The sequence below is a fragment of the Acytostelium subglobosum genome, assembly GCF_000787575.1.
Source record: "Acytostelium subglobosum LB1 DNA, scaffold: scaffold8, whole genome shotgun sequence".
In the NCBI taxonomy this organism is placed as follows: domain Eukaryota; phylum Evosea; class Eumycetozoa; order Acytosteliales; family Acytosteliaceae; genus Acytostelium; species Acytostelium subglobosum.
In genome coordinates, this window is record NW_012236525.1 from 776922 (window position 1) to 803049 (window position 26128).

Here is a 26128-nt window from a genome sequence, read left to right on the forward strand (position 1 = left end):
CATGTCACTACGTATTGGCTTGTGGCGTTGTCTTGGCAACATAACTGTACCATTGGAACTTCTTGGGTTTACTGCCACTTGGGTGGTTGTTGTTGCGCTGCTGATGTGATGGTTGCGAACTATTGTTATTGGTGGAGGCTTGGTCTGCTGCTGTTGCTGGAAGTGGAGGCACACAAACATCAAACTGAGGAACAGTCAGTGGTGAGCTGGTGGATGGCACAGACGAGGGTGGGGAGTTACCAATTGATATACCTCCTGGAGGTGATGGACTTGATGTATGAGTCTGTGTCGTCTGTGTCTGAGTCTGTGTCTGCTGTTGCTGTGGATAATGTTGTCGTTGTTGTGGTACTACATTGTTACACATATCATGATGTTGTTGTTGTTGGAAAGGGGACGATGTTGACCTTGAACATGAGTTGGTGTTGTTGCTTGATGATTGACAATCCTGTTGGCCGCCAGCAGTAGCGCTCAAGGGTGGCGTGGGAGAGGAGGGTGAGTGAGGGGTAGGAGAGGAAAGAGAGAATTGTGAAGGGGAGCTAAGTTGTTGATTGAGCTTGTTGTTATTAGCAGGTGCCATTGAATCTGAAGAGCAACTGCTATTGGTGCTGCCGTTGTGTGGCGACGGCAGTTGGGGTAGTTGTGCTGGTGGTGGTATGTTGTAAATGCTCTGGTAGAGATGCTCGTACGTGGACAGCAGGTTCTCGAGCTGGACGATGGGGATGGGACCGTAGCCGGCCGACAGCGGCTTGGTTCGGCTGTGGAACGAGTCGAGGAACTCGGACTTGCCTTCCTCGTCGGGCAGCATCGACTGGATGAATGTGCGGCCGTCCGTCTTGGTGTTGTGGATGGTGCCCCACACCTTGGTGATGGTGTCGACGATTCCCGTATCGTAGCAGGTCAGACTGTTGATGCGTAGGATGAGCTTGGCGTGCTGCACCGGCGTCAGGATGGTGGACAGAACGAGGTCCGTGTCGCAGATCAGGTTCCTGTGCTTTACAAAGTTCTTCTTGAGTTGCTCCAGCTTGCGTGTGAGGTCCAGCAACTCAGAGATTGGGATGTTGCCCTTCTCGTCGTAGTGACAGGGACGCTCGGCCTCCTCCTTGGGCTGATGCGAGGGTATGGCGTATGGTGGATTGGTAAAATGGTCGGGACGCGCAACAGACAGCGCCGCCGACTGGCCAATCGCGCCAAGTATGTCGCTGTTGGGTGTGATTGGTGTGCGAGGGTAGGCACGTGTGTCCACAATGCCACAGATGACAAGCTTGTGCAGGAAGAGGTCCTTGATCTCACGATCCAACTTATCGCGCTCCTCACGCAATTCGTTATGGATCTTCAAGTGATCGCTCCACAGAATCTCTGAGGCTTGTCTTTGCTGCTCGCTCATGCAAACCTCTTCCATGAAGCTTGGCCACCATCCAGCCGAAGCCATTGGTCTTCCACAAATGATTGATGTCTCTGATGATGATCTATATCCCATAATCGCCAGACGTGCCTATTCATGATCATCATTGATTGAGTGAGTGAGTGAGTATGAGTACCACGATCAATCAATCGATCAAACAATCAAACTTACCTGAGTATATGGATGTACAATCTTCTCGACTTCGCGCTCAATGACTGTTGATCTCAGTTGAGTGGAGAAGTAGTAGAGCTGGAGTAGGTACTCGATGGAGGCATCATCGTTGCTGATGACAGCGATCCGCAGCTGCTCCAGCAGTTGCCTGACCTCGTTCAACACCTCGTTGAACGTGGGCTCGGGTCGCATCAGGTCCGTGAGGTCGCCCTTCTTCAGCATCAGGTTCTCGTGGCGCAGTCGGTCGTTCTCGAGCGACAGCTGCTTGACCTTGAGCTCCACCTCTGATATGTGATCCTTCTTGCGCTGGCGATAGTTCTTGCTGGCCGTGTTCTGATTGGACTTGCACTTCCTTGGATCGTCATCGCTGTACTGATTCTTTATACATTGTTGTTGTTGCAGTTGCTGCTGTATCTGTCTTTGCTGCAACTGTTGTTGTTGTTGTATATGATGGAAGAGTGATGTTTGTTGTTGTTGCTGTTGTTGCTGTTGTTGTTGTTGTTGTTGGGTGTGCTCTTGTGCAGCAGACATTTGATGTTGTGGCACTGGTTGTGTCTGGATCACTGGAAAGTCGTCAATTGTCAAGCGTTGACGCTTGAATATGACGGGCTCATCAGAGTGGATTGAGTCGTCAAGATCAGATGGCATGGGCAGTACTTGGAGATCCTGGCCATTGTTGGCCACAGGTGATGACGACGACGATGACGAATGTTGATAGAATTGGAATGGTTTGACTGGAGCATATGATTCTTGAGGTGATCGTTGATGTTGTTGTTGTTGCTGCTGCTGTTGCTGTGGCTGCTGTTGACTCGTTTGTTGTTGAGGTTGATCTTGGACACCAAATAGGACATTGGGTGGCGCGATGATGCCTCCAGCCTCAACTACATGCTTGAACATGTGTTGTTGTTCTTGAAGGAAGAGGTATTGGATGTGGCTCTCGGTCATCAAGGGAGCCTGGTCGCCAAGCTTCTTCTTGAACTGCTCCTGTTGCTGTTGGATGATGTTGTGGATGAAGCCAAGGTCGGTAGGCGTCGTACCAAATGGTATCATATTGTTGCTCGTGTTGATCTGATTGACCAGTGTGTCGTAGTCAGGCATCAGTCCGCCTGGCGTCGTCAACGTGTTGTTGGTGAGGTTGGAGGCGAGCTGTTGCGAGAGGCCAAGACTCGGACCGCCTCCGCCATAATTATTTAGATTGAGTATTTGAGAGAGTGATAGATCACTCTTGAGTGCAGAGTCACCACCTCCCGAACCATTATTGTTTGAGAACAACAACGAGGAGTGATCAGACAATGATTGAATGCCCGTTGCAAACTCATGTGGCAATTGGAACAATGACGATGTTCCAGATGTTGATTTCTGTAAAAAGTCGTCCATCATTATGTGTGTCTTTGTCTTTGTCCTTTGTTGTCTGAGTCGTAGTCGTAGTCGTGGTCGTAGTCGTAGTAGTCGGAGTGAGTGAGTGATTGACTGACTGACTGTGTCGCGTTTAAGTATGTTTGAGCACTACACAAAGAGGAAGAGGGTATATTATATAGAGGGGCACTCGTGCTTTTTTCTATATTTACATATATGTCTGTTGTTGAGATAGATAGATATTATTATTATTGATTATTATTATTACTCCGAGTGTTGTTGATTCAGTTCAGAAGATTAGATTGGGTTTGGTTCGGTCCTCTCTTGTTGGGCTGGGAGCGGTGAAATGGGGAAGGTTGTGTGTTGGGGGTTGTGTGTGAATGTGTGAGTGGCGGTGTCGAAGATTGTGTTGGAATGGATTCGATTGGGGAAATGGATGGTCCTGGCGAGACAGGATGAAGAAGTTGGTGTTATGTGTTGTTGAGTTATTTATATTTATGTTTTATATATATATTCTCTCTATCTCTAACTTAGTCTAGTCTGTACTGTACTGTATCCTATCCTCCCTAATCAAGTTCAAGTCAACGAAGAGTATGTTTATAACTGAATCCTTTGAGGCTCAAGATCGTTGCAAACATGTGTTTGTTATCAACCTTAAACACTTCTGTTAATGTTGATGTTGTTGTTATTGTTCAATCACTACTTGAATGTTCTACTATTGATTTGATTGATTGACAAGAGTTAATGAATGAATGAATGATTGACAGGTGTTGTAAGGTAAGATAAGTTTATATATATATATTAGGAATGTAACAAGAACAACAACAATATAATAATAATCAAACCAAACAAATGAATGATTGATTGATTGCTTTGATGTTGCTATTTCTATTTCGCGAATGGAAGAGTGAGATTGATAGTAAGGTAGTGTGTCACAACTAGTATCAACTCAACTCAAACAATTAATATGGTTCGTCGATGTTGCTAGATGATGTTGATGGGGTCGTAGCAGGTGGTGGGGCGGTTGATGGTGGCAAGATGTGTTGTTGCCAGGGAAAGGATCGGATAAGTGTGTGTTTGTTGCTTTTGCCCAGGTGTCTCCAGAATGAAACATTGGCACGTGTGTTCAAGACAGATGGAATAGATGTATGTGTGGGGTTGGAAATGGGGTGAGTCTCGTTGCTCACATCAATGATAGATAAATGCGTGACGAGTAATCATTACGCACACAAGAATGATGATTTGACGTTGGATGGCGAAGTGGTTCCAAAGCTTCTGTCTGTGTGACAATCGTGCAAAATTGAAATTAACATTCAACGCGAGATAATTGCGCCAGGGTGTTGACAACAAACCTCATCGAATGAATGCAGTCTTGGTCGATTGATTGAATTAAATTATCGATTTGTTTATATCTATAAAAGTACAAATATATATAAATATATATATAAGTTGATTAATTAATTACAATTGCAAGTATAAATAAATATTTAATATGTTTGATTGATGGTAGATGAAAGGTTGCAATGATTTGTCCATCCTCTCTTTGACTTCAAAGTACACACACTTGTACTTACTTAGAGGGAGACGACATTTATTTATTCTGGACAGCCACTCAAGATTCGGGATTATTAAAATTAGCCGTTAGTCCTGTTCTGGACCCGGGGACATGGTATGTCCTCTGGAGTGAGTAAGTGAGTGATGTAAAGTCATTCCATCCTTTGTGTTTGTGTTTGAGGATGAGTGTGTGGATGAACAACCATTCGTTCCATTTTGGGAAGTTGAAGTGCCAAGACGCGAAAAGACCCTGTTCAAACATGTGGCTGCCAGTCATGGTAATTGACAAGTCTGTAACATGTTCAATTTGGAAATTGATAAGATAGATCCGGTCCATGGTCAGGGCCCCACCGACATGTCCAACAGATAATAATTGATTTTGAAATTAATAATAATAAATAATGACGAAGTTGATTGATTGATTAATACAACAAAGATAATTAATAATATTTATTATTAAAAATTAATTAATTATATTCCTGACAAGATGACCTTTCCAACTTTGTACCTGCCCTCCTCGATGGACTTGAGGTTGCTGAACACAATACCATTGTAGGATACGTCGGATTCTAGGTTGAGTTTGAATAAATTCCACTCGGAATCAGTCATTGTGACACGATGCAGAGGGTATGGTCTGAGGGTGTTCTCATGAACCAGTGAGACCTGCGCGCCGGACAATTCCTCCATCGATCCCTTAAGGTAGATGTTCACGCTGCGGTACTTGTCCGAGTTGATACAGTCGCCTGCGCGACATCTCAGGAAGAGTCCGGCATCCTCCACATTGTCCTCCATCATCATGTCGAACTTGTCGCGAGTGTATACTCTGCCGTCTGGGCCCCACACCATGGTGTTGATATAATCATTGTTGGCTTGTCCGTTGTTCATGAGAATGAGCTCTTGGCTGGGCATGCCAATGACGCGCGGTCCGCCAAAGGCTGGTGTGGACACGTGCAGGTTGGACACGGCATTGACCTCCTTCACCTCGTCGGCATTGTGGACGACGCCGCCATGATTGATTGAGGCACGTGTGGCTGTTCTCTCAATGGTCTCCTTGTGTTGGTGGTTGGGCGAGTCCTGGGTGGCGGCGTGCACCTCAGTGTCGGTCTGTCGCTCACCTGCGCCATATGGACTGGCGGCACGCTCATTCGTCGACTTCTTGGAGTCAGTCTGTGTGTTGCGATGGAATGAGTCACCCTGAGTCTTGAGCTGCTCCTGAGTGGCAGTGTCCTTGGCCGATGCGGTGCCAAACACAGTGGCGGCCTTCTCGCTAGCCAGCGACTGTCTCTGGGTGGAGGTCATATATCTGTCGCCCTGCTGCTGAACCAACTTTTGCTCCTGCTCGGCGGTGTCCTTGGTGGCGGCACCAATATTGTTGGCAACCTTTTCGCTGGCCACGGTCTGCTTCTGCGACGCACCCTGGAAGCCGTTGGCATCCTGCTGTGTCATAACATGGCGCTCAGAGTCGGCCACCTTTGCTGACTGGCCATCGATGGCCTCCTTCTGGCTGTCGGTATGCACCTTCTCGTCGGTCTGGGTGCGAACGCCTCCGCCCACAGCAGACACTGTTCGCTCCGAGTTGATGGTCTGACTCTTCTTCTCCTTGGACATCACCAGTGGTTGGTTGGGGTCGGGGATATATGTTGGCTCCAAGCCACTGTTAATCATCCGTCTGTTATCATTCACGAGGTTCTGGAAGCCCTGGAGTTGATTGCGACGGTTGTTGATTCTCTGCTGCTCGGCATCGCGGGCCAATGGGTCAATGTTGGCGGCGGACAACATCTGCTGAGCGTAGTTCAACTGTTGTTGTTCCTCATTGATGGCTGCCTGCTCTCTGTCGTAGTCGGCCTGAAGCGATGGTGAGAAGGCAACAGATGGTTGGTTGTGGAATCCTTGGCGGACGCGAGTGAGCTTGGGTGTGGCCTTCTTGTTGATCTGGATGTCGGCACAAGTCATGTAGTAGTCCTGTGGGGCATATTCCCAGAACCACTGAAGTGTGTACAGTCCATGCTCAATGTTGTACGGTAGCTTGTAGCACGCAGTACACTTGGCCGAGTCAACAGAAGTCGAGCAGTTGGCAAAGGCCTTTGTAGTGAGTGGATGTCCAAACAATACCTCTTGCTGATCGTCCTTCTTCTACATTGTTTTGTAAGAGTGATTGAGTTAGTGAGTGACTGATTGTTTGGCCGCGAGTGTCGCGAACATACCTCATTCTCTTTGAGCTTGGGACTGAGGAAGAAGTTGACGTTTCCAAAGTACTCGGCCTTAGAGTTAGTGGAGATCCAGCGCGAGCAGATGGTCTCGCCTGGGGTGAAGGTAMCCCATGGGATGCTGGTCATTGTACATGGATGAGATGGGTAGTTGCTTCTTTTGTGATGGACCACAGATGTCACCGAGTGGCGTTGGTACTGGCTTGGAGAACTTTCCAAGGTTATACTGGAAGTTGTTGGTGGATTCGTGATTAAAGCTCTTGTAATTCCTTGGATAGGCGGTGCATGCGCCGTCCTCCTTTACATTGACACAGTCCATATAGTTGGCCATTGTCAAGCCACATAGCAATGCCAGTAGCAGTGCCATTGTCTGAATCCTCCTGGATGTTGTTGCCATCATCATCATCATAGTTTGTTTGTTTGATTGAAGTAATATTACCCTGTAGTGTTACAATGTATGATTGATTGATTGATTGCAATGAATGAATGAATGAATGAATAACTTGAATGTACTTGACCATTTATACAATCACATGTGATCGGTCTATGCATGGCAGTGTGTAAGATGGATTGATTATGATTGATTGCTGATGCTAGACTACACATGCTGCCAATGTAGTATGACATGCCTTTCTACATGTAGAATGACATCATGGAATCAGGTCGACGTACTACCCAAACACGAGTACAATGGAAGTGTGTCGGGTATAAGTGTGTATGTGTGTGTATGAGCGACTATGATTAAATGGATTGATTGGACTGGGTTTATATCTGTGTGATTGGTTGAGTGATGCGTGTGGGTTGTGGAATGATCTGACGAATGGTGTGGTATGGGGTACGACGGTCGTCGTCCGATCAGATGACATGTCCTGGCTCAGTGTTCGTTCATTATATATATATATCTAATTGTGCGCGCCTGCTATTATGCTGAAATGGAGTCCAGTTTATTGTGTGTCTACTACTGCCTACTTGAAGGAAAGAGGTTTGTTAAGGTGGTCCTGTGAGTGATCGATCTTGGTCCACTCCCATCCTCCTCTGCCGTCAAACATCAGAACATCATCGTGATGAACACGGAGTTGTTGTCTATGCGACACGGTGACTGTAAAGGTGTGAGTGAGTGATCGTGTTAGTTAGTGATTGATCAAGCGAGATATTATTAGAATGATCAATCATATTAAGAGCAACTTACACAGAGTGATTCCAAGTGTTTTACAAGTCTCGTATATCTTTCCTTCGACTTCATCGCTGACGGCACTGGTACACTCGTCCAAGATGGCGTACTGTGGTCTGTGATAGAAGAGACGGGCCATGGCGACACGCTGCTTCTGGCCTCCTGAGAAGGTGTTGAACCAGTCCTTGACGTCGTCCCATGCCCACTGTCTGATGATGGTGTTGTTTGGATCGACTGTGGACAGCAGGTTCTGGAGGTCGTCGTCGGTGATGCCGAATCTCTTCATGTCCTCGGCGTTGTGTGGATAGATGATCTGGTCTCTCAGCGTGCCCAGCACAAGGTATGGCTTCTGTGGCACGAAAAGGATGTCCTCCTTTCTTGGCTTGATGACGGTGCCGCAGTGCAGTGGCCACAGCTCGCCAAGGATACGGAACAGCGAGCTCTTACCCGAGCCGTTTGGTCCTGTGATCATCACGTTCTGCTTGGGCTTGACCTCAAAGTTGAGATCGGTCACCAGGAGCTTACCCTCCGGCGACACAATCGAGACGTTGCTGAACTGGATGAACTCGCCCTCGATGAACTTGCCGCCACCGGCGTCGGTGGTCATTGTGGACGAGGTGGAGAGCGAGCGCTTCAGCTGGCGGAGGTTGTCGCAGCGGGTCTTCCACTGGAGCAGCCACTCGTTGTTGTTGACCTCGTAGCGCTCGGTGACGATTGGTGATTGGGTGCCGGGTGTGGCACCGGTCATGTTGTCATCATCGACAATGACAAACGTGGATGTACCGCGCTCCTTGATCTGCTTGACCATCTCGAGCAGCTCAGACACACGAGAAGTGTATCCAGCCATGTTGGTGATCTTGTTGCCAAGCAGAACCAACTGGCCAATGGCCTGTGCCAATGCCATCATCAGCTGTGTGTTCCTGATGTAGTCCTTGGTGAGCTCAGCAGTGTCCTTGCCTGCAGCTCCCTTGATACCCATATAGATTGGGAGTGCCATGCATCCATATCCCAAAATAGAAGCGCAATACTTGACCAAGAATCCATCGAATACTACATTTGATTGAGTGAGTGAGTGAGTATGTATGATTGATTGATTGATTGATTGAATGAATGAATGAATGTGACTTACTTCCAACCAAACATCTAAGGTAGCTGACATAGCTAGTATGTCTGTAGATATCTCCAAAGGAGAGGTTGATGATCTGTCTCTCCTTGCGACTGCCATCATAGAAGGCGATCTCCTCGGCATTGGCGATGAGACGCTGATGCACTGTTCTGTAGTTGCCCTCCAGCTCCGACTGCTTGGCAGTGAGCTTTCCAAACGGTGGCATAATCAGCTTCTTCAGTGTGCCCGAGATGATGAAGTAGGCAAACATGAGCATTGGCGAGGCCCAGCCCATCACGCCGACCAACTTCTTTGTGAACAAGATCAAGTCGAGCACTGGCTTGAACACAGTCGTGTAGAGGTTACTCATAGAGTTACAGAACTGTTCGATATCTGATGTAACTCTCTGGTCACTGTGATGACGAGTGTGTGATTATGTGAGAATGTTGATGTCAGCTGATGGCCAAATGACTAACTTACGCGTTATCAATCCTGTTGACACCTCCAAGATGTGATGCCTTGTAGAAGTTGACACCCTCGAGGTACTCGCGGTGCACGTGCTCAGACAGACGCTTTCTGAACTGAAGGGCCAGCATCTCAGTCTCGTACTTGAGAGTGCTGTTGACGAATGCCGCCGGGATGGAGACCAGGGCGAACCTAAAGACGTAGTGAGCCATCTCTCTCCAGCGCCTGGCCACCAGGTTCTGGGCATTCTTTCCGGCGATCTCTGCAATCGTCACGGAGAGCATCGTACGGGCAAAGAGCAATGCAGTCAAGAACAACAGACTGGCAAACTCCTTTGATCTCACCGATGGTATAATGATCTTGATGATCTTTGCCAAACGCTTAAAGAACACTGCATCCACTGTCACCTTTTGACTCTTTCTCTCTTGTCCCTTTGGTGATTGAATAACTAATCCACTCTGTGTCTTTACTATTTATTCATACATGTATCATATCGATCATTCATTCATTCATTCATGTGATGTTAGTATCATCATCATCATACTTTGCGATCACATGACTCGCTCAAACATTGATACATACGCTCCTTTTGAGTCTTATAATACTTTACAAGTGTGTAGACACCTCCACCCAAGGCAGCAAAGAGGAACAACTTCTTGTGCCATGTGCTACCTGGTGCCACTGAACCCAACAACTCCATCAATCTGGACTGGGCTCTCTTTACCGACCTATTGGCAGGTGCCATCGCCACTGGTAATGATTGTAATACCATAATATATATAATATAAATATATATAAGTATATATAAGCTATATATATATTAATTAATTATATGTATGTATATGTATAAAAGTTTAGAAATTGAATGATGATGGTGATGCTGATGAATAGATGGATGGAGAAATCAGCGAAGGGTGTTAGGGGAAGGAATAGAACTGCTTGTTCAGACGGCTCTGTCTTGTTGACACCTTTGGAGTGTGTTAATTAACACACACACACACTTTTATTGGTCCATCTACACACACATTAACCACAAACACACCATCATCATTGCTTCTCACGATACACACTCCACTGCAACTGACTGAAATATCTGGACTGAAGACGTCTCGAAAAAGTGCTAATCTAGACGACAAACATTACCTTATTAGTGACATTCAGATGCATCTGTGTGTATTTGTTGTGTGTGGATGAGTGTAAATATGTGTGTATGCACTTGTCCATTACCAACCAAACAACCAAGCAACTGTCGACACGCGCATCTCCTCGCCATGCTATTGCCACATGACGTCTAACAATCAAGTTAATGTACAGCCACTGACTGGCAAAACAACAACAACAAGAAGAAGAAGAATAAGAAGGAGAAGGAATTAAGTAGTAAGTATCTTCTAAGTTTGAATGAATCCATTGTGTTTATTCAATCACATGAATTCAGTATTCTATCGGACAGACGAACGATGCCTAACTAGACTAGCATGATCTTGGGACTTCCTGACGGAAGTTGTGCAGATCGGCAAGAGCTTGGAGGTCACCTTGGGTCTTGGAAGACTCACACTTGGTGATCTGGGCAGAGTAACCAGAGTTCATCTCACATTCGTAGTAGAGCTTGCAGCTGCGACTGGTGCATGGATTCTCAGTGGCATATGGGGCAGCGGCGTAGTAGTTGACATAGTATGTCTCAAGCAGGGTGGAGTTGGCAGCAATCTCACCGGCGACACGTTGCCAGGTCTCTGGGAACAGGTCAGGCATGTTGTACAGAGTGGTGGCGTTGTATGCCAGAGCCCAGATTGGTGTGCCTTGCTGGTTGGCCTCGGCAACACTAGTGCGGTATGTGGACGACTCGAGCAAGTAGCCAGTCTCCTCATCGACTGTGTAGATACGGTACGATGGGTTCTGGTTGGTGTAGGTGGTGACAGATGGTGCGATGTAGGAGACGGCGGTGGTATGGCCGTCGACGGCATCGTGGTACAGCTGGAACTGGTCGTGGTGAGTGTGGCCAAAGAACAGGCCGATGATGCTGTCCTCATAGCGATCGACAACTTGGTACAGCTGCTGCGACCAAACGTCGATGCAGTCGCTCACACCCGATGGGATGTGTCCAATGATGTAGACGTGCTCGTGAGCATTCTCGATGGCCTGCAGCTCCTGGACCGCCCAGGCAATCATGCTGGCGGGGTCGGTGATGTTCTGGATCATCCAGATGTTCTGGTTGTTGCACCAGTTCATATTGAGCGACATGACGCGGACACCTGGCATCATCTGAGCCGAGTAGTATCCTCCATAGAGCAGTGTGTCGATGCTGGCATCGGTGCCAGCCAGCCAGGTGGCCCAGTCGTTGGCTAGACCCTGGTACAACCACGATGGGCTGTTGGGGGGCTCGGGGAATGAGTTGACGGGCACACCCTCGTGGTTGCCAATCGCAGCAAAGACCTGTGAGCCTGGGAAGTACTTGGCCAGCACGTCGGTGATGACAGCCGACGCGTTGAGCTGAGTCTCCTGAGTCTGCATCCACACATCGTGGGGTGGGTTGTCACCAGTCCAGAAGATGTAGTCTGGGGCTGGGTGGCTGGCCACGATGTTCTGCATCATGTTGTGTACCATTGGCATGTTGACGTCGCAGCGGTAGTCGCCCCACTCGCCGGCGGCTGATGTGCCGCTACCTGGGCCATTGACGGCGCGACAGCAGACTGGCTCACCACACTCGGCGTTCATACCGGCAACGTAGAACTGGTCAATGTGGAAGTCGGTCAAATGCAGAATGGTCTTGGTTGGGCCGCCTTTTGGTGGCATGACTGGGGCCACATGGGGTGGCTTTGGTGTTGGGAAGTTAACCTGGCCACTAAAGTTGGCTGGGTTGAATGGACATATTCCAACAAAGCCACAAATGTACTCTGGTTGGTAGGCACGATTGGCCACGATCTCGAATGTCTCGTTTCTGTAAAGTGGGATGATTCCCTGGCACTAAATATGTGTGAGATCGATCATGAGTGATTGAGTGAGTGATTGAGTGATTGGAATGATTCCGGGTGGCGCGCCATGAGAGTCTAACTTACGACAGTGGCCTTCTCAATCTTGAATAGGGTACAGAATTCGATGGCAAAGTCGATGACGTCGTTGTGCCAGGTCTCTGATCCAGAGCCAGCGATATCTTGCAATGATTTGACGGCAGTCTTACAAAGATCGCATGTCAAAACAGCCTTGGCTCCACCAAATGTATTCGATTCGTCGTGATTGATATCGACTTGTTGTTGAAGTTGGTGAGCATTGGCCACAACCAAAGCCATAGCCAACAACAAACAAATAGTTATACGGATACCCATTATTTAAAGTATAAAGTATAAAGTATATTATTATATGTTATGTTTATGTTTAATGGAATGATCTAAAGAAGAATGAGAGTGTTATGTATAATACTACATCAGGGGTAGTAGGTAGGGTGAAGCCCTCCCTCCCTTTCCTACTTTGATTGATCCAAGGTACCAACACATACACACACGTACACACTACAACTGGTCCTCATCACCAACACCAGTTGTAGGACCTCTTTGGAACACAAATATCTGTCAATTTCAATTTGGACCTGTGGGAACGGACGGCACTTTGTTCATGTCAATCTAACAAATTAATACAGTTTGATCGAGAGAGTGCCCCGGCCCACACATGGTGTTCGGGAGTGTGTCTTTATGTCTGTCCACATGTCGTTATACATGTAAAAAGGGGAGCAAATACCGATGATCATCATCTTGTTTGATAGATGACAAACCTTGAGAATAGTTTGTGTTATTCTACACTCGAGATACCGAAAGAATACCCGACAGATGAGACAAGAATATGCTTCATGACACTATGTATTGTAGTCTAGTAGTAGTAGTAGTAGTTATTAGTTTGTGTTAGTAAGTCTATTTTGATAGACTAAGAAGTTATAATTGGATTCATTCATCATAACGGGAAGTGTTGGTCATAGAGATAATAGTGGTCAAAGGGTCCATCAAGATGATGTTGGACTTTTTTTGACTTGGTCCTAGAAGTTCTGAATTGAATGAGTGTCGACACTTGCAAACAAACAACCCCCAAAATGAAATGATGTGTGTGAACATAGATAAAGTTGTGTGTCATTATTCAAGAGGATGTTGTAAAGAGTGATGCTTCAAGTTTAGTTGACTGAACCACACCCCTCATCCATCCATCTATCCAACAACTTGTCATCCTTCTACTTACTTCCTTAATTCATATTCTTGTTATTGTCAATACTTGATTCATTATTTACTTACTTATATAACAGATAGATATAATATATATATAATATAGAATGGCAACTGAACTTGATCAAGGATTGTTGATTGCCTACGCCGCCATCTGGACGATGGCCATCGTTCCAATCTATATTGGATCATACATGTCTTTGAAGGAAACATCAGTATGTTATAAGCAGGAGCAACAGCAGACTGTGTAGCAACAACAGAGACAGGGAAACAAACGGACACTAACTTTGATATTCAATGAATGATGAACAACTCACAGGCAGAGTCAATGACCAAGAGCGATGCATGGGCATTCCCATTGTTTGGAAGTGTCTTTTTGTTTGGATTGTACTTGTTGTTCAAGTTCTTTGACAAGAATGTGATCAATATGTTGCTCTCATACTACTTCTTGGTGTTTGGAGTGTTTGCCTTGACCCAGCTGATGAGCAAGCTGTTGAGGTACTTGAACGGAGTGAAGAACAAGCGCCCACTGGTTGCCTTCACCATCCCATCGATTCGCTTCATCACCGACAAGGTCGACGTGAAGATCGACATTTACGACATTGTCACCTTTGCCCTGTCGGCCTCGTTCTCTGTGTGGTACATCACCACCAAGCACTGGATCGCCAACAACATCTTTGGCATCACATTCTCCATCCAGGGTATCTCGCTGATTGGCCTGCACGACTACAGCGTCGGCGTCATCCTGCTCAGCGGTCTGTTCCTGTACGACATCTTCTGGGTGTTTGGCACTGACGTCATGGTCACCGTCGCCAAGAGCTTTGACGCTCCAATCAAGCTGCTGTTCCCCAAGAACATCTTTGCCGCCGAGTACCAATTCTCCATGTTGGGTCTGGGCGACATTGTCTTGCCAGGCATCTTCATTGCCCTCCTCCTCAAGTTTGACAGACACATCTCTGGCAAGAGCAAGAAGATGTCCACCACCTACTTTGTCAGCAATCTTATCGCCTATGCACTTGGTCTTGCAACTACCATCATTGTCATGCACACCTTCCAGGCTGCTCAAGTATGTATTCATACATTCATTAACGTCTCACTTCATTCAATCATTCAACTCACTCACTCACTATCTTCTTATTCATTTAGCCTGCTCTGTTATACCTTGTACCATTTTGCATTGGAGGATCATTGTTGACTGCTGCCTTCAAGGGACAGGTCTCACAATTGATCAACTTCTCTGCCGAAAAGAATGTCGACACCAAATCTGTCACCGCCAAGACCAAATAAACAATATTAGCTAGTTCCAACCAACATCCATCATGTCAATCCAGCGACCTCCATTCCATTCCAGTCCAAAAGGGGAGGACAGTGTTGGCGCAACGTCCTGAGGTTTGACATCCTCATTTGTTGTTTGGCAGTACTCTGCTAGAGCCTGCTCTAGGTTGTTTTTATGGTTTTGTAGCACCTGTTATCACAGTTGCTACTCTGTACGCAGATTGTCAGTTGGTTGTTGATAACTATTGCATCTATGCACTGGAACCACTCCCCAATCTAACAATGAATCCTATCCTCCTTTTAAAGGATCACACTCAATCAATCATAAATTGTTATGGTGATTGATCTTTGATGATTAATTAATGATGACGAGGTTAACTTTAAACAGTTAGTATTTGTAAATAACCATCTAGATTTCATTTGGAACTCCTAAATTGATCAATCACTTCCTCACTTCCCAATTAGGAAACGATCTGCCCACCCACCCACACACACTAGACTGATCAAAAAATCCAAAGACGACCGATCATTCAATGTCCGAGAAAACTGATACAGATACAGATATAGATATACATATATTAGTAAGCTCAATACTGTCATCATCACATGAATGGGTAAACTGGTCTCATTCAAGAGGCTGGGGCATCTGGCCACAACAATACTCAATGCACTCAACGCTATTGCATTGTTCATGGCGATATTCACACCATGGTACTCTATTGACATCAATGAAACATCAATAACATTCGGTTGGTTCACTTATCAAACACAGGTATGAGACATCAATCAAGTCGATCAATCATCTCTCAATCGCTCACTCACACACTCGCTCGATAACTCAATCAATCAATCACATGATTCATGAATCAAAGAATGTAACACATCAAGATGGAGTTGCCAATCACTTGTCTTATGGCAACATGCATATTAAGCAGACGTTCAGCGCAACATTGGCATTCCTCATACTCAGTGTGTTGGTCATAGTGGCCAACCTGGCAATGTTGTTCAAGCTGCTACTGTGGCGCAGTCAGTACAGTAGGGTAATGATCAAGGTTGGTCGATACCTGTTGGTGGCCGCCCTGGTCTTTGAGACACTGGCCACACTGTCATTCTTCTCGCTCACGATGAACATGCGCAAAGACAACTTTGAGCACTGCTCCAAGGACTACTGCGACTCATTCTTTGGTTCAGAATGGGGCCCTATGCGAGGCTTCTACTCAGCACTGTCGACCGTCGTGGTCGTGGGGCCTATGCTCCTGATCGTCATGTACAAGTTCTCCAAGAGCTACCGGCATCCCAATGGTGCAAGTGGGCGATCTAGCGGGCCATCACTCGCTGCTGCTGGAGGCTTCCGAGATGACGACGACACACGTTCACAGTATCAATTCCTTCTCGATCAGATTGAATCTGATGACTCTGATGACTCTGCAGAGAGTTTCCAAAGTGATGATGATTATGATGGTGGACGTGGACTTGGTGGTCGAGGTGGCAAGCGTGCCATTGGCAACAAAGACGAATCACATCAACCTACAATATATCCAACAATCGATTTCAAGTTGGACTTGAACATTATGAATCACATGACACCAAACAACAAACCCAAACAAGTAGCGCCATCACCAACAACAACATCAACTCCTATAATCAACAACCAACATCCAGATATTGTACTACCATCAAACATAATAGTTGATCCAAACCAACTCTACACACTTCAACATCAACCAACAACAAACAATCAAATTATATATACATTACAACTTGCCTCAACCTCCTCCTCCTCTTCCTCCTCTTTCTCAATCATATAAAGTAATACACGTTATTGAGACCCGTTAGCTAAGGTCTAGCTCGGCTCATACCCTTACCCTACCCTCGCCCTTGCCCTCGTTTACCCTACCCTTGCCCTCACACATTTTCAATTTTTTTGTTCAAGTTGAATCATTCTTCGCATTATTTATTATCTCTCTCGATCAATCAAACAAATATAAGAAGACATGTTGAGATTTAGCAATACATCACAGCTGATATCATCCACCTCTCTGTTGAAGAGAGTGGTGTTGCAGCAACAACCTCAACTGCAACAACCTCAACAACCAACAGGAACAAGATCATACGTAAAGAAGATGGTCACAAGGAGAATGTACAACAGCATAAGGACAGAGACAGTCAATTGGGACAACATTCGTCGCTCAGAGACACTGGAGGCATTATGTCTACCACCTGCGATCAAGGACGAGAACAAACTCAAGATGGAGGCACAGAACGTCGACAGCACCGAAGCCGAAAACGCGTCCAGTGCACAGAATGCCACCTCTGACCTGCTCGACATGATCCACAAGATCAAGTATGAGGAGTCGCGCGAGGAGGTCGACCTGTCGCCCAACGTGACACCACGCGCTGTCACTGCGCGCTCACTCGTCAGAGCCTTCTGGGACCCAGACTACATCACGCGTCAACAGGACCAATACACCAAAAAGACCAAGAAGTCAAGGTTCTACTATCAAGCCGGCGAGAACTCTGTTATGTTTGAGTTTGCCAGGCTGAAGCTTGAGGAGATCAACGTATGTCTATCGTCACTCGCGATGATGGTAATCACCATCATGATCATGCGCATGACTAACAACATCACAATCACAGAAAATGGAGTTGAAGGAGTTGGAGAGACAGAAGAATGTTGTGGAGTACGCAAAGCTGTTGAAGGAGAAGACAAAGGAGGAGATTTCCTCCAGCATGGCCAAGGTCTAGACATCAGCCACTCTAGCGATCAACAAATAAACGATATACACGCGACTACACAACAAACTATAAGATGATCTCGAGTCACTACTGATGTATGAGTGACAGGTTTATTACTATCATCGATCAAACAATGGATTGAACAGTACATGATTGATCGATTAGGTCGATAACGTCTTTGATACGCTCTTTGGTCTTGTCTCGGCACTGTTGCAGAGTATTGTCGTTAATGCTGGCTGTGCTGCTTACCACGGACAGACAGATGTCGCCGTGTTGATTGTACACCAGGGTGATGCTGCCACTGGCCAACTTCTCTTCCTCCAGTGATGGGTCCGAGAGCACGTAATCGTCGATCAGGGCAAAGGTCAGAGGCGAGAAGTAGGTCGGCACATTGAGGACGCGCATGCTGTCGCAGTCTCTCAGTGGCTCGCCGTCCTCGACGATGCCGCGTGGCAGTCGCACGTTCTTGAGCGCCGTCAGCATGGCGATGATGGCCGCGTCCAATATGTTTCCATTGTAGTCCAGACAGTATAGGTCGACGTAGAGGTACCATCTAAAACGGCCCTCGCTGTCAAAGTTAAGTTCGCTCTGTTCAATCTCCAACAGGTTTGCCAATCGATTCATCTGTGAACACAATGTCATAGCCTTCTCTGAAGGCTTGCTTGATGAGAATATGTTTGAGCATATTGGTCCAAGTTCGACATTTACAACTTTGATTGATCAATGACAATGATGATGTGTCCGAGATTGATTGAGTGTGAATGAGTGAGTGAGTGATCGTCATTCGTTTGTCCTTGATTGATTGAATGGAATGGATACATACATATCTGATCTTTACAATAACGTTGTGATGTGGTAGTAGAAGTTGTTGTTGCATCACTTGTCGATGTGTTGCCACCTTTGTTGTCTTTGCCATTGCTGTTGCCATTGTTGTTGTTATTGCTGTTGTTGATTTGATACTCTGCTACCTCTGCCCTAACACCACATATTATTGAAGTGTTGCCTATCTTTACGAATGACGAGCCGTCTGCCGTCAGGATTGAGCCAGTAGCAACAGTCGTCTTCCGCAGTGTTGTAAGTGATCTTCCATCTGGTCTAACATCTCTCTCCAAGAACTTCCTATAGAACTCCAATGGATGTATCTTTTGAAATGCTTCCATTCTATATGTATATGTATCTTGTAAATGAATGAATAGTCGAGCGAGACGAATAAAGTTCGAATGACACACTTCATTTGTTTGAAAGTTGAGAACCCCCCCCTCCCTTGGTCTTCAAAGTTCATCAAGATTGTGACCATTTAGAGATAATATATATATATTGTATTGTATAACTATGAAGAAGATTGTATTTGTAGCAATAGTTGGTAAAGATGTATGTGTTGGTTAGAACGTGTATTGGTATCGAACAATCAATCTAACTTATTCAATCAATCAATCAATCAATCAATCACAATCAATCAAACATTGGTAGAATGATCCACTGTTCATACATGACTACTCAGGTGGATCAGAGGACAACAAGTTGAAGTTACATTATATAGTACACTGTGCATTGGATATCATTGAAGATAAACGTAGGTCGTCCACAGACACAGACAATGGCACAGACAATGGCACAGACATTGACTGACACTTATACTCGACATTCAATCAATCAAGCTGGAACAAAGAGAATATCGAATGAGATGTATCTGGGATTGCTCTATCCCACTGATGAGTATAAGGTCTATGGCTACTTGACCAACACAAAGATCAAGTTCATCATTGTAGTGTTTGACACTACCGATAACAAGGACTCTGATATCAAGACTGTACGTGTCATCAAGAATGAAGGATGTGATCATGACTCGATGACCTTGAACTTACACTTACTTCCAATCCCCCTTTAGTTCTTCAAACGTCTACATCTGCGATATGTAAAGACAACTAGCAATCCATTCTATAAGCCCAACACCAAGATTGACTCAAAGATGTTCCAAAGTGATGTGGCCGCCATAGTCCAATCATTGTAAATAACATCAAACGAACAACAACCTGCGCACATTTCTATCTCTATCTATCAATCATTCAATCATTCATCTTCAATCATTCAAACATGGCATGATCCCTCTATCTCTGTATCTCTCTCGCCCATGGGTATTTGGCTCATCTGATTGTACCCATCATTTCAACCATCATCGTCGAGGACTCGCCCCCTTTGCACTGACGGCCTCTTAGGCCCACCCTTTGGCTATGATGATATCCCGATTGGGACATGATGGGAGGGTAGCGTGACCACACGATACTATTGCTTGCCTTCTCTACATGCTTGCTGATGAGACGCGACTCTTTGATGATTCCCTCATTTCGCACCCATCTAAATATTATTTTTAATTTTTTTTTTGTTAGAATCTCAACAAATCAAAGCAATCTGCAACAAACTGACTTTGCCAACACACTTCACCTGATATCCTCTCACTCTCTTCTTCATAATCTCACATCTTCATTCATTCAATCATCATTCATTGTTATTTGTACAAGATATATATATACAAACATTTATATATAAGTTAGAGAGAATGATGAACTCAAATCTACCCTCAAACAAACTTTATATCAAGATTGATGATACTAGATTCAATGAACAAGACTTGCACGAGTTATTTGTAAAGTATGGCAAGATCATGAATCATTCATGGAAGGGAGGTTACGGGTTTGTTGTAAGTATCAACTACACTCATTCATTCAATCAATCAAACATTCATCAAACAACAATCTAACATTCATCACTCACTTAGGAATATCAAAGCGAACATCAAGCTACTGAGGCAATCAATCAGTTACAATCTACATCGGTAATGGGAAAGAAGATATTCATTGCGTACTCGAGCTCAAAGGTCGGAAATAGACAGTCGACACTGCCCGTGCTTCCAAACCCAGCCCCAAACAATAGAATCTACATTGGCTGTGACTTTGATCTGATCCACCCGGACCGCATCACTGGCCTGTTCAACCAGATTGGCAAGGTGCTCAACACCAACTTCATCGAGAGGAAGGGCTACGGTTTCATCGAGTACAGCACCCTTGAGGAGGCCGAGCGCGCCATCATCCGATACAACAACTACAAGATCGACAACGTATCCCTGATGGTCAACTATGCAACCATTCCAAACAATCCTCCCAAGAACTCTTCGTCACCAACAAGAGTTCGAAACAGATCAAGTATGTTATCACATTCATTCATTCATTCATTCATTCATGTTGCTTGGTCATGTGATATGCTCAACCTAATCACATACTCATTCATTCATTTCATTTCGTTCAATCAATCAATCAATCAATCATTCGTTCATTCGTTAAGGGTCGAGATCACTCGATAGAATGAACAAACGAACAAGATATGGCAGTCCCGTTAGAGGTAGAAGTCCCAATGGACATTACTCTCCACAAGGTCCTCCATCCTTTAACTCATCTGGTCCAAACAGTGGTGGTCCACCCTCTTCGCATCACTACCAAGGTGGTAACAACAACAACAACAACAATAGCAACAACAATAACAATGGTTATAGACAATCACAAGTTGGTAGTATGGCCCAGCCACATAGAGGCAGATCAAGAAGTAGAAGCAACTCCAATGAAAGGAATAGGAGCATGGCTATGTCACATGACAACAACAGACCCCGTTCACCACCACGTCGCAATCAATCACCACCCAGAGGAGGAGGCAGCGGCGGCAGCCAATTCACCTCACCAAATGGCTCATTCAACTCACGTGGCTCAAACAATAACTACCAAACCCCATCGCCACAATCCCGATCATCCTACTCGTCAAACGATGTGCAGAGATCATCAAACTCTTCCCCATATCAACAACAACAACATCAGAGCAATGACCGTCAGCCACTTCATCACCAGCAGTCACATCATCAGCATCAGCAGCAGCAGCAGCAATCACATCATCAGCAGCAGCAGCATTACCAGCCACAGCAACAACAACAACAACAATATCAGAACAATGATAGACAATCATCATATCAACAACAAAATAGATATTCGCCAACTCGCCAGTCGACATCCCCACAATCACTGAGTAACAATCAGTCACATCACCAACAGCAGCAACAACAACAATATCAACCACAACAACAACAACATCACCAACAACACTACCAACCTCAACAACAACCAACTCAACAACCCCCTCAACCAACTCAAACTCAACCTCAACAACAACAACCAGCATCGCGTTCATATGATATCTCACCATCCCAGCAAAAGCAACAACAACCTGAGAAGAGACTCTCATTATCTCGTTCACAGTCTAGAGACAGATCTCCAATTCCATCACCTTCAATCAACAGCCGCTTGATGGAGGTAGCCGCGTCCAATGAAGACACCGACCTCAATAAGTCCACTCTTGAGAGCGAGAACAAGGACAAGGAGGAGGGCGAGGTGAGGGATGATATCACATCCCAAGAGGTCCTCGAGGACAATGACATTGACGATGACGATGAGAATGATGACACTCAAGATGACATCAACGACGCTGATGGCCAAGACGACAATCCAATTCTCAACATGTGCGACGATCAATCAGAATTCACACCCGATCAAACTATGCATGATCAGTCTGCCACCGCGTCCCTCACGCCATCCAACTCAAATCTCAGTAGCATTGCCGCTCAAGACTCTGAGTATGACATGGTGGTGGCACCCAACAATGACAGCAATGACAACAACAACAATGACAACAACAATGACAACATTGACAATAACAACATTCAATCAAGGTTCAGCGATAGCCCAGATGTACCCAATGGTAGCCTCTCATCAGTCTCTGAAGCAACCTCTCGTGATCTTGTTGTTGCTGCTGCTGCTGCTGTTGCCCCTGCTGCTCCAACATCACAATCTAGCAATGTCTCTTCGTCATACACAACCTCATCATCATCGACCTCGTCATCATATGGCAACAACTACATCAAGGTCGACATCCCACCAAGTTCGACCACAACATCACTGGTACTCACACAGGAACTCTACAATGAACTGCAGCATGTTCGTGAGAGTCTGTCAAAGGAGATATACATGGTAACTATCACAATACTCTCATTCAATCAATCATTCATTCAATCAATCAATCATCAGTCTAGTCTTAGTCTCGTCAGTCTGTTCGTACATTTCATCTTTCAAGCATCCCCTACTTGTCAAATGGTGTAACGTCATTCGCGCGAAGAGTGACTACGCACACCACTTATTCATTGTTCACAATGACCATTCAATGCTCTCTTGCTCCCTCCCTCTCTCCCCCTTTCACTCACTCTTCAATTCTCAATCCCTCAATTTCCAGGTCATGGATGAAATGAAGCGCCAGATCAGAGAACAGAACACTCAGAAGGACTACTTCAAGTCCGAGATGAACGAGATTGGAAAGGATGTGTCGAGCATGAGCGACAAGCTTACGCGCAAGATTGACGACTCGGCGCGCAAGATCAGCGACTCGACCTACGACCGCATCAAGGACCTCCAGAACCACATCTCCAACTTCCAGCTCGACTTGAGCTATCTCAAGTCAGACATCACCAACATCAAGATGGACGTGAAGGACTGCAACAAGAGACTCATGGACACACTGCACGAGCTCAGGGCGGTGAACAACAGCAACAAGCACCTGGCCGAGCAGGAGCACATTGACAACTCATTCAATGAGATCAAGCGACTGCTGGACACATCCAACAAGGACGCTTCATTTGGTGGCTCAATGATGAAGAAGCTCTATCCCATCGATGCACTCTCCAACAAGTTGTTCAATGTCGAGGAGAAGATCGACACTATGGGCACCAATCTGGTGGAGCACATCGAGACTCTCAAGACTGAGCTCCTCAATCAGAGTACCACTGTCGCTGCTGGCACTGTCACCGAGGAGAAGGAGAAGAAGAAGACCACTGCAACAAGGAAGAAGGCCAGTTAATTCCCCCGTCACACGCACATCAACAAGGCTTAGGACCTCAGTCATAGTCAATTTCAACACTCGATCAATCAATCAAATAGTCAATCAATCAATGATGACCATATGTATTCAGAAGACCTCTATCTCCCTCGAGGGAGAATATCCCATGGATGGGGTAATACCAAACATATCCCATTAATAGACACACAAAACATTGTTTACAACGATCATGCATTCATTCATTCATTCATCTGCGCAGATTCAATCTCACTCTCTTCCTTCATCCCTTCATTTCTTCCAAAGTATCCCTCTGTCTTGGAAGATCTTTAAAGTTCAATCCAAATGTCCTCATCTTTCTTATTGGCATTCCATATATATTATCCAAATGTTCATTCATATCTCTGTATGTTGGTAAGTAAGTAATGATGGTGTTCAGCATGACCTTTGGTGGACGCACATCATGATGGCCATCATCCACCATTATTATGTCTCCAATCAATCAAACAATCAACCAAGTTATCTCCACCCAAGTGTAAGTACTTTCAATGTTGTTAAATAAAGTCATAAAGGACATTGGACATCATCATGATGAATGTGTACATTATTTATTTGGTTGGAAGCTGTCCTTCAATTTCCTGATGTGTCCCAACACATCTTCTGGAGAGGAACCTGGTACATCTTTCAGAAGATGCTCGGCTACTGATGGAAGATGAACTCTCATAAATGGATTGAAAGACTTCTCCTTGCCAATGGTTGATGGTACAGTTGGTTTCTTCTCTTCCAACTGTTTCTCGGTCCATTCCAACATGTTCTATTGTGTTGTCCATAGTTAGAGATGACTGATCAAGCTCAGGAGGAGGTTATACGTACCAGTATGTCTTGATTGTTTGGCTCCAATGACTTGGCAAATAGTAGATTCTTATATGTGTATTCATGTCCACAGTAGACCAAAGTGTCGTCTGGTAATGATCCGATAACATTGTACAACGCATGATACATCTGAGCAGGACTACCCTCAAACAATCTACCACATCCAGCAATGAACAAAGTGTCTCCTGTGAACAAGCATGGTGTGTCCTTCTTATCGCTTACATAGTATAGCACATGACTATGATTGAAAGTGTTAGAGTAGAGGTCACTTAATCAATCTTGTACTCACTATCTAACATACCCTGTAGTGTGAGCGGGAGATAGTAACACCTTGATTGTTAGGTCACCAATGTTGATGACGTCATTGTCCCCGACCTTATGAGTGATAGCAAGTATACGATCATCACCTCCATATACAGGTGTTGTCTCTGGCAACAATGTCTTCATTACTTTGTTGCCACCTGCATGATCACTATATAGATGTTCATTAGAGATGTATTCATTCATTCAATCAATTACTAACTTACTTATGATGATGAGTTGTGAGTATTGCTTCTATCTTTGCACCATACTTCTGAGCGGCTAGTGTCATGCCCTCTGGGTTGACAGGGTCAATAGCTGCGGCCTTGTTTGTATTGGTGTCTACTAGCAAGTAGCTGTAGTTGTCTGATAATGCGGGTACTGGTACGATGAGCATTCTCTTTAAAGTTGCTGATGATGTAACTGATGTGAATAGTCTCCTTGATATACCTCCAAACATAGATACTAATAGTTAACTAATATGTTTAGCTTTGGTTGAGAATGTTCAATGTTAAGATTGAACGATGTTCAAGTTCATTTCGAAGGTGGTGATGGAAGCGGACAATTTGGGGAATCATGGTCCCGGTGAACATGACGAAGATGGGGTGTTCTTCTTCGATCACTTGTTCACATGATCAAAGAAACAACATATTGATGATTATGATGATTGTCATTATTGATCGATCCTTTGGAATAAGATCATAATGATGTTGACAAAATGTTTTAGTTGTTTGGAATCATTCCAATCATACAATCAACATTCTCTTGTTTTGGAATCATGTTCCATAACAACGAGGACAATGAATTAGGTATAGACTACAATTTAATATATAACCTTGGAGGACCTTTTAAGCCTCACGGAACTTTCTCATTTCGATAAATGGTGATGTCGGTGAACAATACCTTGGAGTTTGCATCGACCACATTCGCGAACCAGTGATAAGATAGTGCAGATGATCCAGCATGAAGTTGACCTCTTGTTCTTGTAATGGATTGTGATACTTGGCCAACGTTCGAAGGAATCCTTGCTCGAGCTGTACATAATGGTCCACGTAATAGTCTATCAGAGTGACCATTTGTTTGTAAGAGTCGCATAGGTCCACATTGTTTTGGCGTTGGAAGAAGAACAGTGGATTCAGATCACCGGCATTGTCATTGACCTCTTTCTCATAGGACACCAGATCATTAATCAATGTGACCACGATTGCAATATCCTCATTCATCTTTATCCAACGTGGATCGGCCCAGATATACGACTCGAGATGATGATTGAGCATGACCTCTGTCAAAGTCACACAAGGATATGCTCCAATATTGATCTTTCTCAAGAATGAGTATAACTCGATATGTGGTGATTGACCTCCAACCTAGTTGGGGGTAAGGGGGGGG

The 26128-nt window shown here is 45.2% G+C and overlaps 13 protein-coding genes across 13 annotated transcripts; 6 read left to right on the forward strand and 7 right to left on the reverse strand.

The window, feature by feature from the left end:
* Window positions 1-7: 7 nt before the first annotated feature.
* On the reverse strand, window positions 8-2953 carry SAMD00019534_047060 (hypothetical protein; the record flags this gene model as incomplete). The annotated part of the gene is made up of 2 exons (XM_012900196.1): window positions 8-1492; window positions 1574-2953. 2 exons carry the CDS (start codon window positions 2951-2953, stop codon window positions 8-10), a joined length of 2865 nt encoding a protein of 954 aa, XP_012755650.1.
* Window positions 2954-4954: 2001 nt separating this feature from the next.
* Window positions 4955-7057, reverse strand: SAMD00019534_047070 (hypothetical protein; the record flags this gene model as incomplete). Its single annotated transcript, XM_012900197.1, has 3 exons — window positions 4955-6616; window positions 6688-6709; window positions 6825-7057. The coding sequence occupies 3 exons, from the start codon at window positions 7055-7057 to the stop codon at window positions 4955-4957; spliced, it is 1917 nt and encodes a 638-aa protein (XP_012755651.1).
* Window positions 7058-7655: 598 nt separating this feature from the next.
* SAMD00019534_047080 (hypothetical protein) lies at window positions 7656-10176 on the reverse strand (the record flags this gene model as incomplete). The annotated part of the gene is made up of 5 exons (XM_012900198.1): window positions 7656-7789; window positions 7880-8911; window positions 8991-9379; window positions 9447-9900; window positions 10014-10176. 5 exons carry the CDS (start codon window positions 10174-10176, stop codon window positions 7656-7658), a joined length of 2172 nt encoding a protein of 723 aa, XP_012755652.1.
* Window positions 10177-10904: 728 nt separating this feature from the next.
* SAMD00019534_047090 (hypothetical protein) lies at window positions 10905-12751 on the reverse strand (the record flags this gene model as incomplete). The annotated part of the gene is made up of 2 exons (XM_012900199.1): window positions 10905-12392; window positions 12485-12751. Coding segments are annotated over 2 exons (1755 nt in total), but the record flags the coding sequence as incomplete, so codon positions are not given.
* A 989-nt stretch (window positions 12752-13740) lies between these two features.
* SAMD00019534_047100 (hypothetical protein) lies at window positions 13741-14920 on the forward strand (the record flags this gene model as incomplete). The annotated part of the gene is made up of 3 exons (XM_012900200.1): window positions 13741-13848; window positions 13953-14699; window positions 14780-14920. The coding sequence occupies 3 exons, from the start codon at window positions 13741-13743 to the stop codon at window positions 14918-14920; spliced, it is 996 nt and encodes a 331-aa protein (XP_012755654.1).
* A 598-nt stretch (window positions 14921-15518) lies between these two features.
* On the forward strand, window positions 15519-16716 carry SAMD00019534_047110 (hypothetical protein; the record flags this gene model as incomplete). The annotated part of the gene is made up of 2 exons (XM_012900201.1): window positions 15519-15680; window positions 15781-16716. 2 exons carry the CDS (start codon window positions 15519-15521, stop codon window positions 16714-16716), a joined length of 1098 nt encoding a protein of 365 aa, XP_012755655.1.
* Window positions 16717-16902: 186 nt separating this feature from the next.
* Window positions 16903-17653, forward strand: SAMD00019534_047120 (hypothetical protein; the record flags this gene model as incomplete). Its single annotated transcript, XM_012900202.1, has 2 exons — window positions 16903-17469; window positions 17546-17653. The coding sequence occupies 2 exons, from the start codon at window positions 16903-16905 to the stop codon at window positions 17651-17653; spliced, it is 675 nt and encodes a 224-aa protein (XP_012755656.1).
* A 117-nt stretch (window positions 17654-17770) lies between these two features.
* SAMD00019534_047130 (hypothetical protein) lies at window positions 17771-18804 on the reverse strand (the record flags this gene model as incomplete). The annotated part of the gene is made up of 2 exons (XM_012900203.1): window positions 17771-18354; window positions 18468-18804. The coding sequence occupies 2 exons, from the start codon at window positions 18802-18804 to the stop codon at window positions 17771-17773; spliced, it is 921 nt and encodes a 306-aa protein (XP_012755657.1).
* Window positions 18805-18976: 172 nt separating this feature from the next.
* SAMD00019534_047140 (hypothetical protein) lies at window positions 18977-19655 on the forward strand (the record flags this gene model as incomplete). The annotated part of the gene is made up of 4 exons (XM_012900204.1): window positions 18977-19015; window positions 19115-19217; window positions 19303-19454; window positions 19533-19655. The coding sequence occupies 4 exons, from the start codon at window positions 18977-18979 to the stop codon at window positions 19653-19655; spliced, it is 417 nt and encodes a 138-aa protein (XP_012755658.1).
* Window positions 19656-20204: 549 nt separating this feature from the next.
* On the forward strand, window positions 20205-22839 carry SAMD00019534_047150 (hypothetical protein; the record flags this gene model as incomplete). The annotated part of the gene is made up of 4 exons (XM_012900205.1): window positions 20205-20342; window positions 20421-20844; window positions 20984-22710; window positions 22768-22839. 4 exons carry the CDS (start codon window positions 20205-20207, stop codon window positions 22837-22839), a joined length of 2361 nt encoding a protein of 786 aa, XP_012755659.1.
* Window positions 22840-22972: 133 nt separating this feature from the next.
* On the forward strand, window positions 22973-23590 carry SAMD00019534_047160 (hypothetical protein; the record flags this gene model as incomplete). The annotated part of the gene is made up of 1 exon (XM_012900206.1): window positions 22973-23590. The coding sequence occupies one exon, from the start codon at window positions 22973-22975 to the stop codon at window positions 23588-23590; it is 618 nt and encodes a 205-aa protein (XP_012755660.1).
* A 586-nt stretch (window positions 23591-24176) lies between these two features.
* On the reverse strand, window positions 24177-25181 carry SAMD00019534_047170 (hypothetical protein; the record flags this gene model as incomplete). The annotated part of the gene is made up of 4 exons (XM_012900207.1): window positions 24177-24380; window positions 24434-24677; window positions 24741-24911; window positions 24967-25181. Coding segments are annotated over 4 exons (834 nt in total), but the record flags the coding sequence as incomplete, so codon positions are not given.
* A 409-nt stretch (window positions 25182-25590) lies between these two features.
* On the reverse strand, window positions 25591-26106 carry SAMD00019534_047190 (hypothetical protein; the record flags this gene model as incomplete). Its single annotated transcript, XM_012900208.1, has 1 exon — window positions 25591-26106. A coding segment is annotated over one exon (516 nt), but the record flags the coding sequence as incomplete, so codon positions are not given.
* Window positions 26107-26128: the final 22 nt, after the last annotated feature.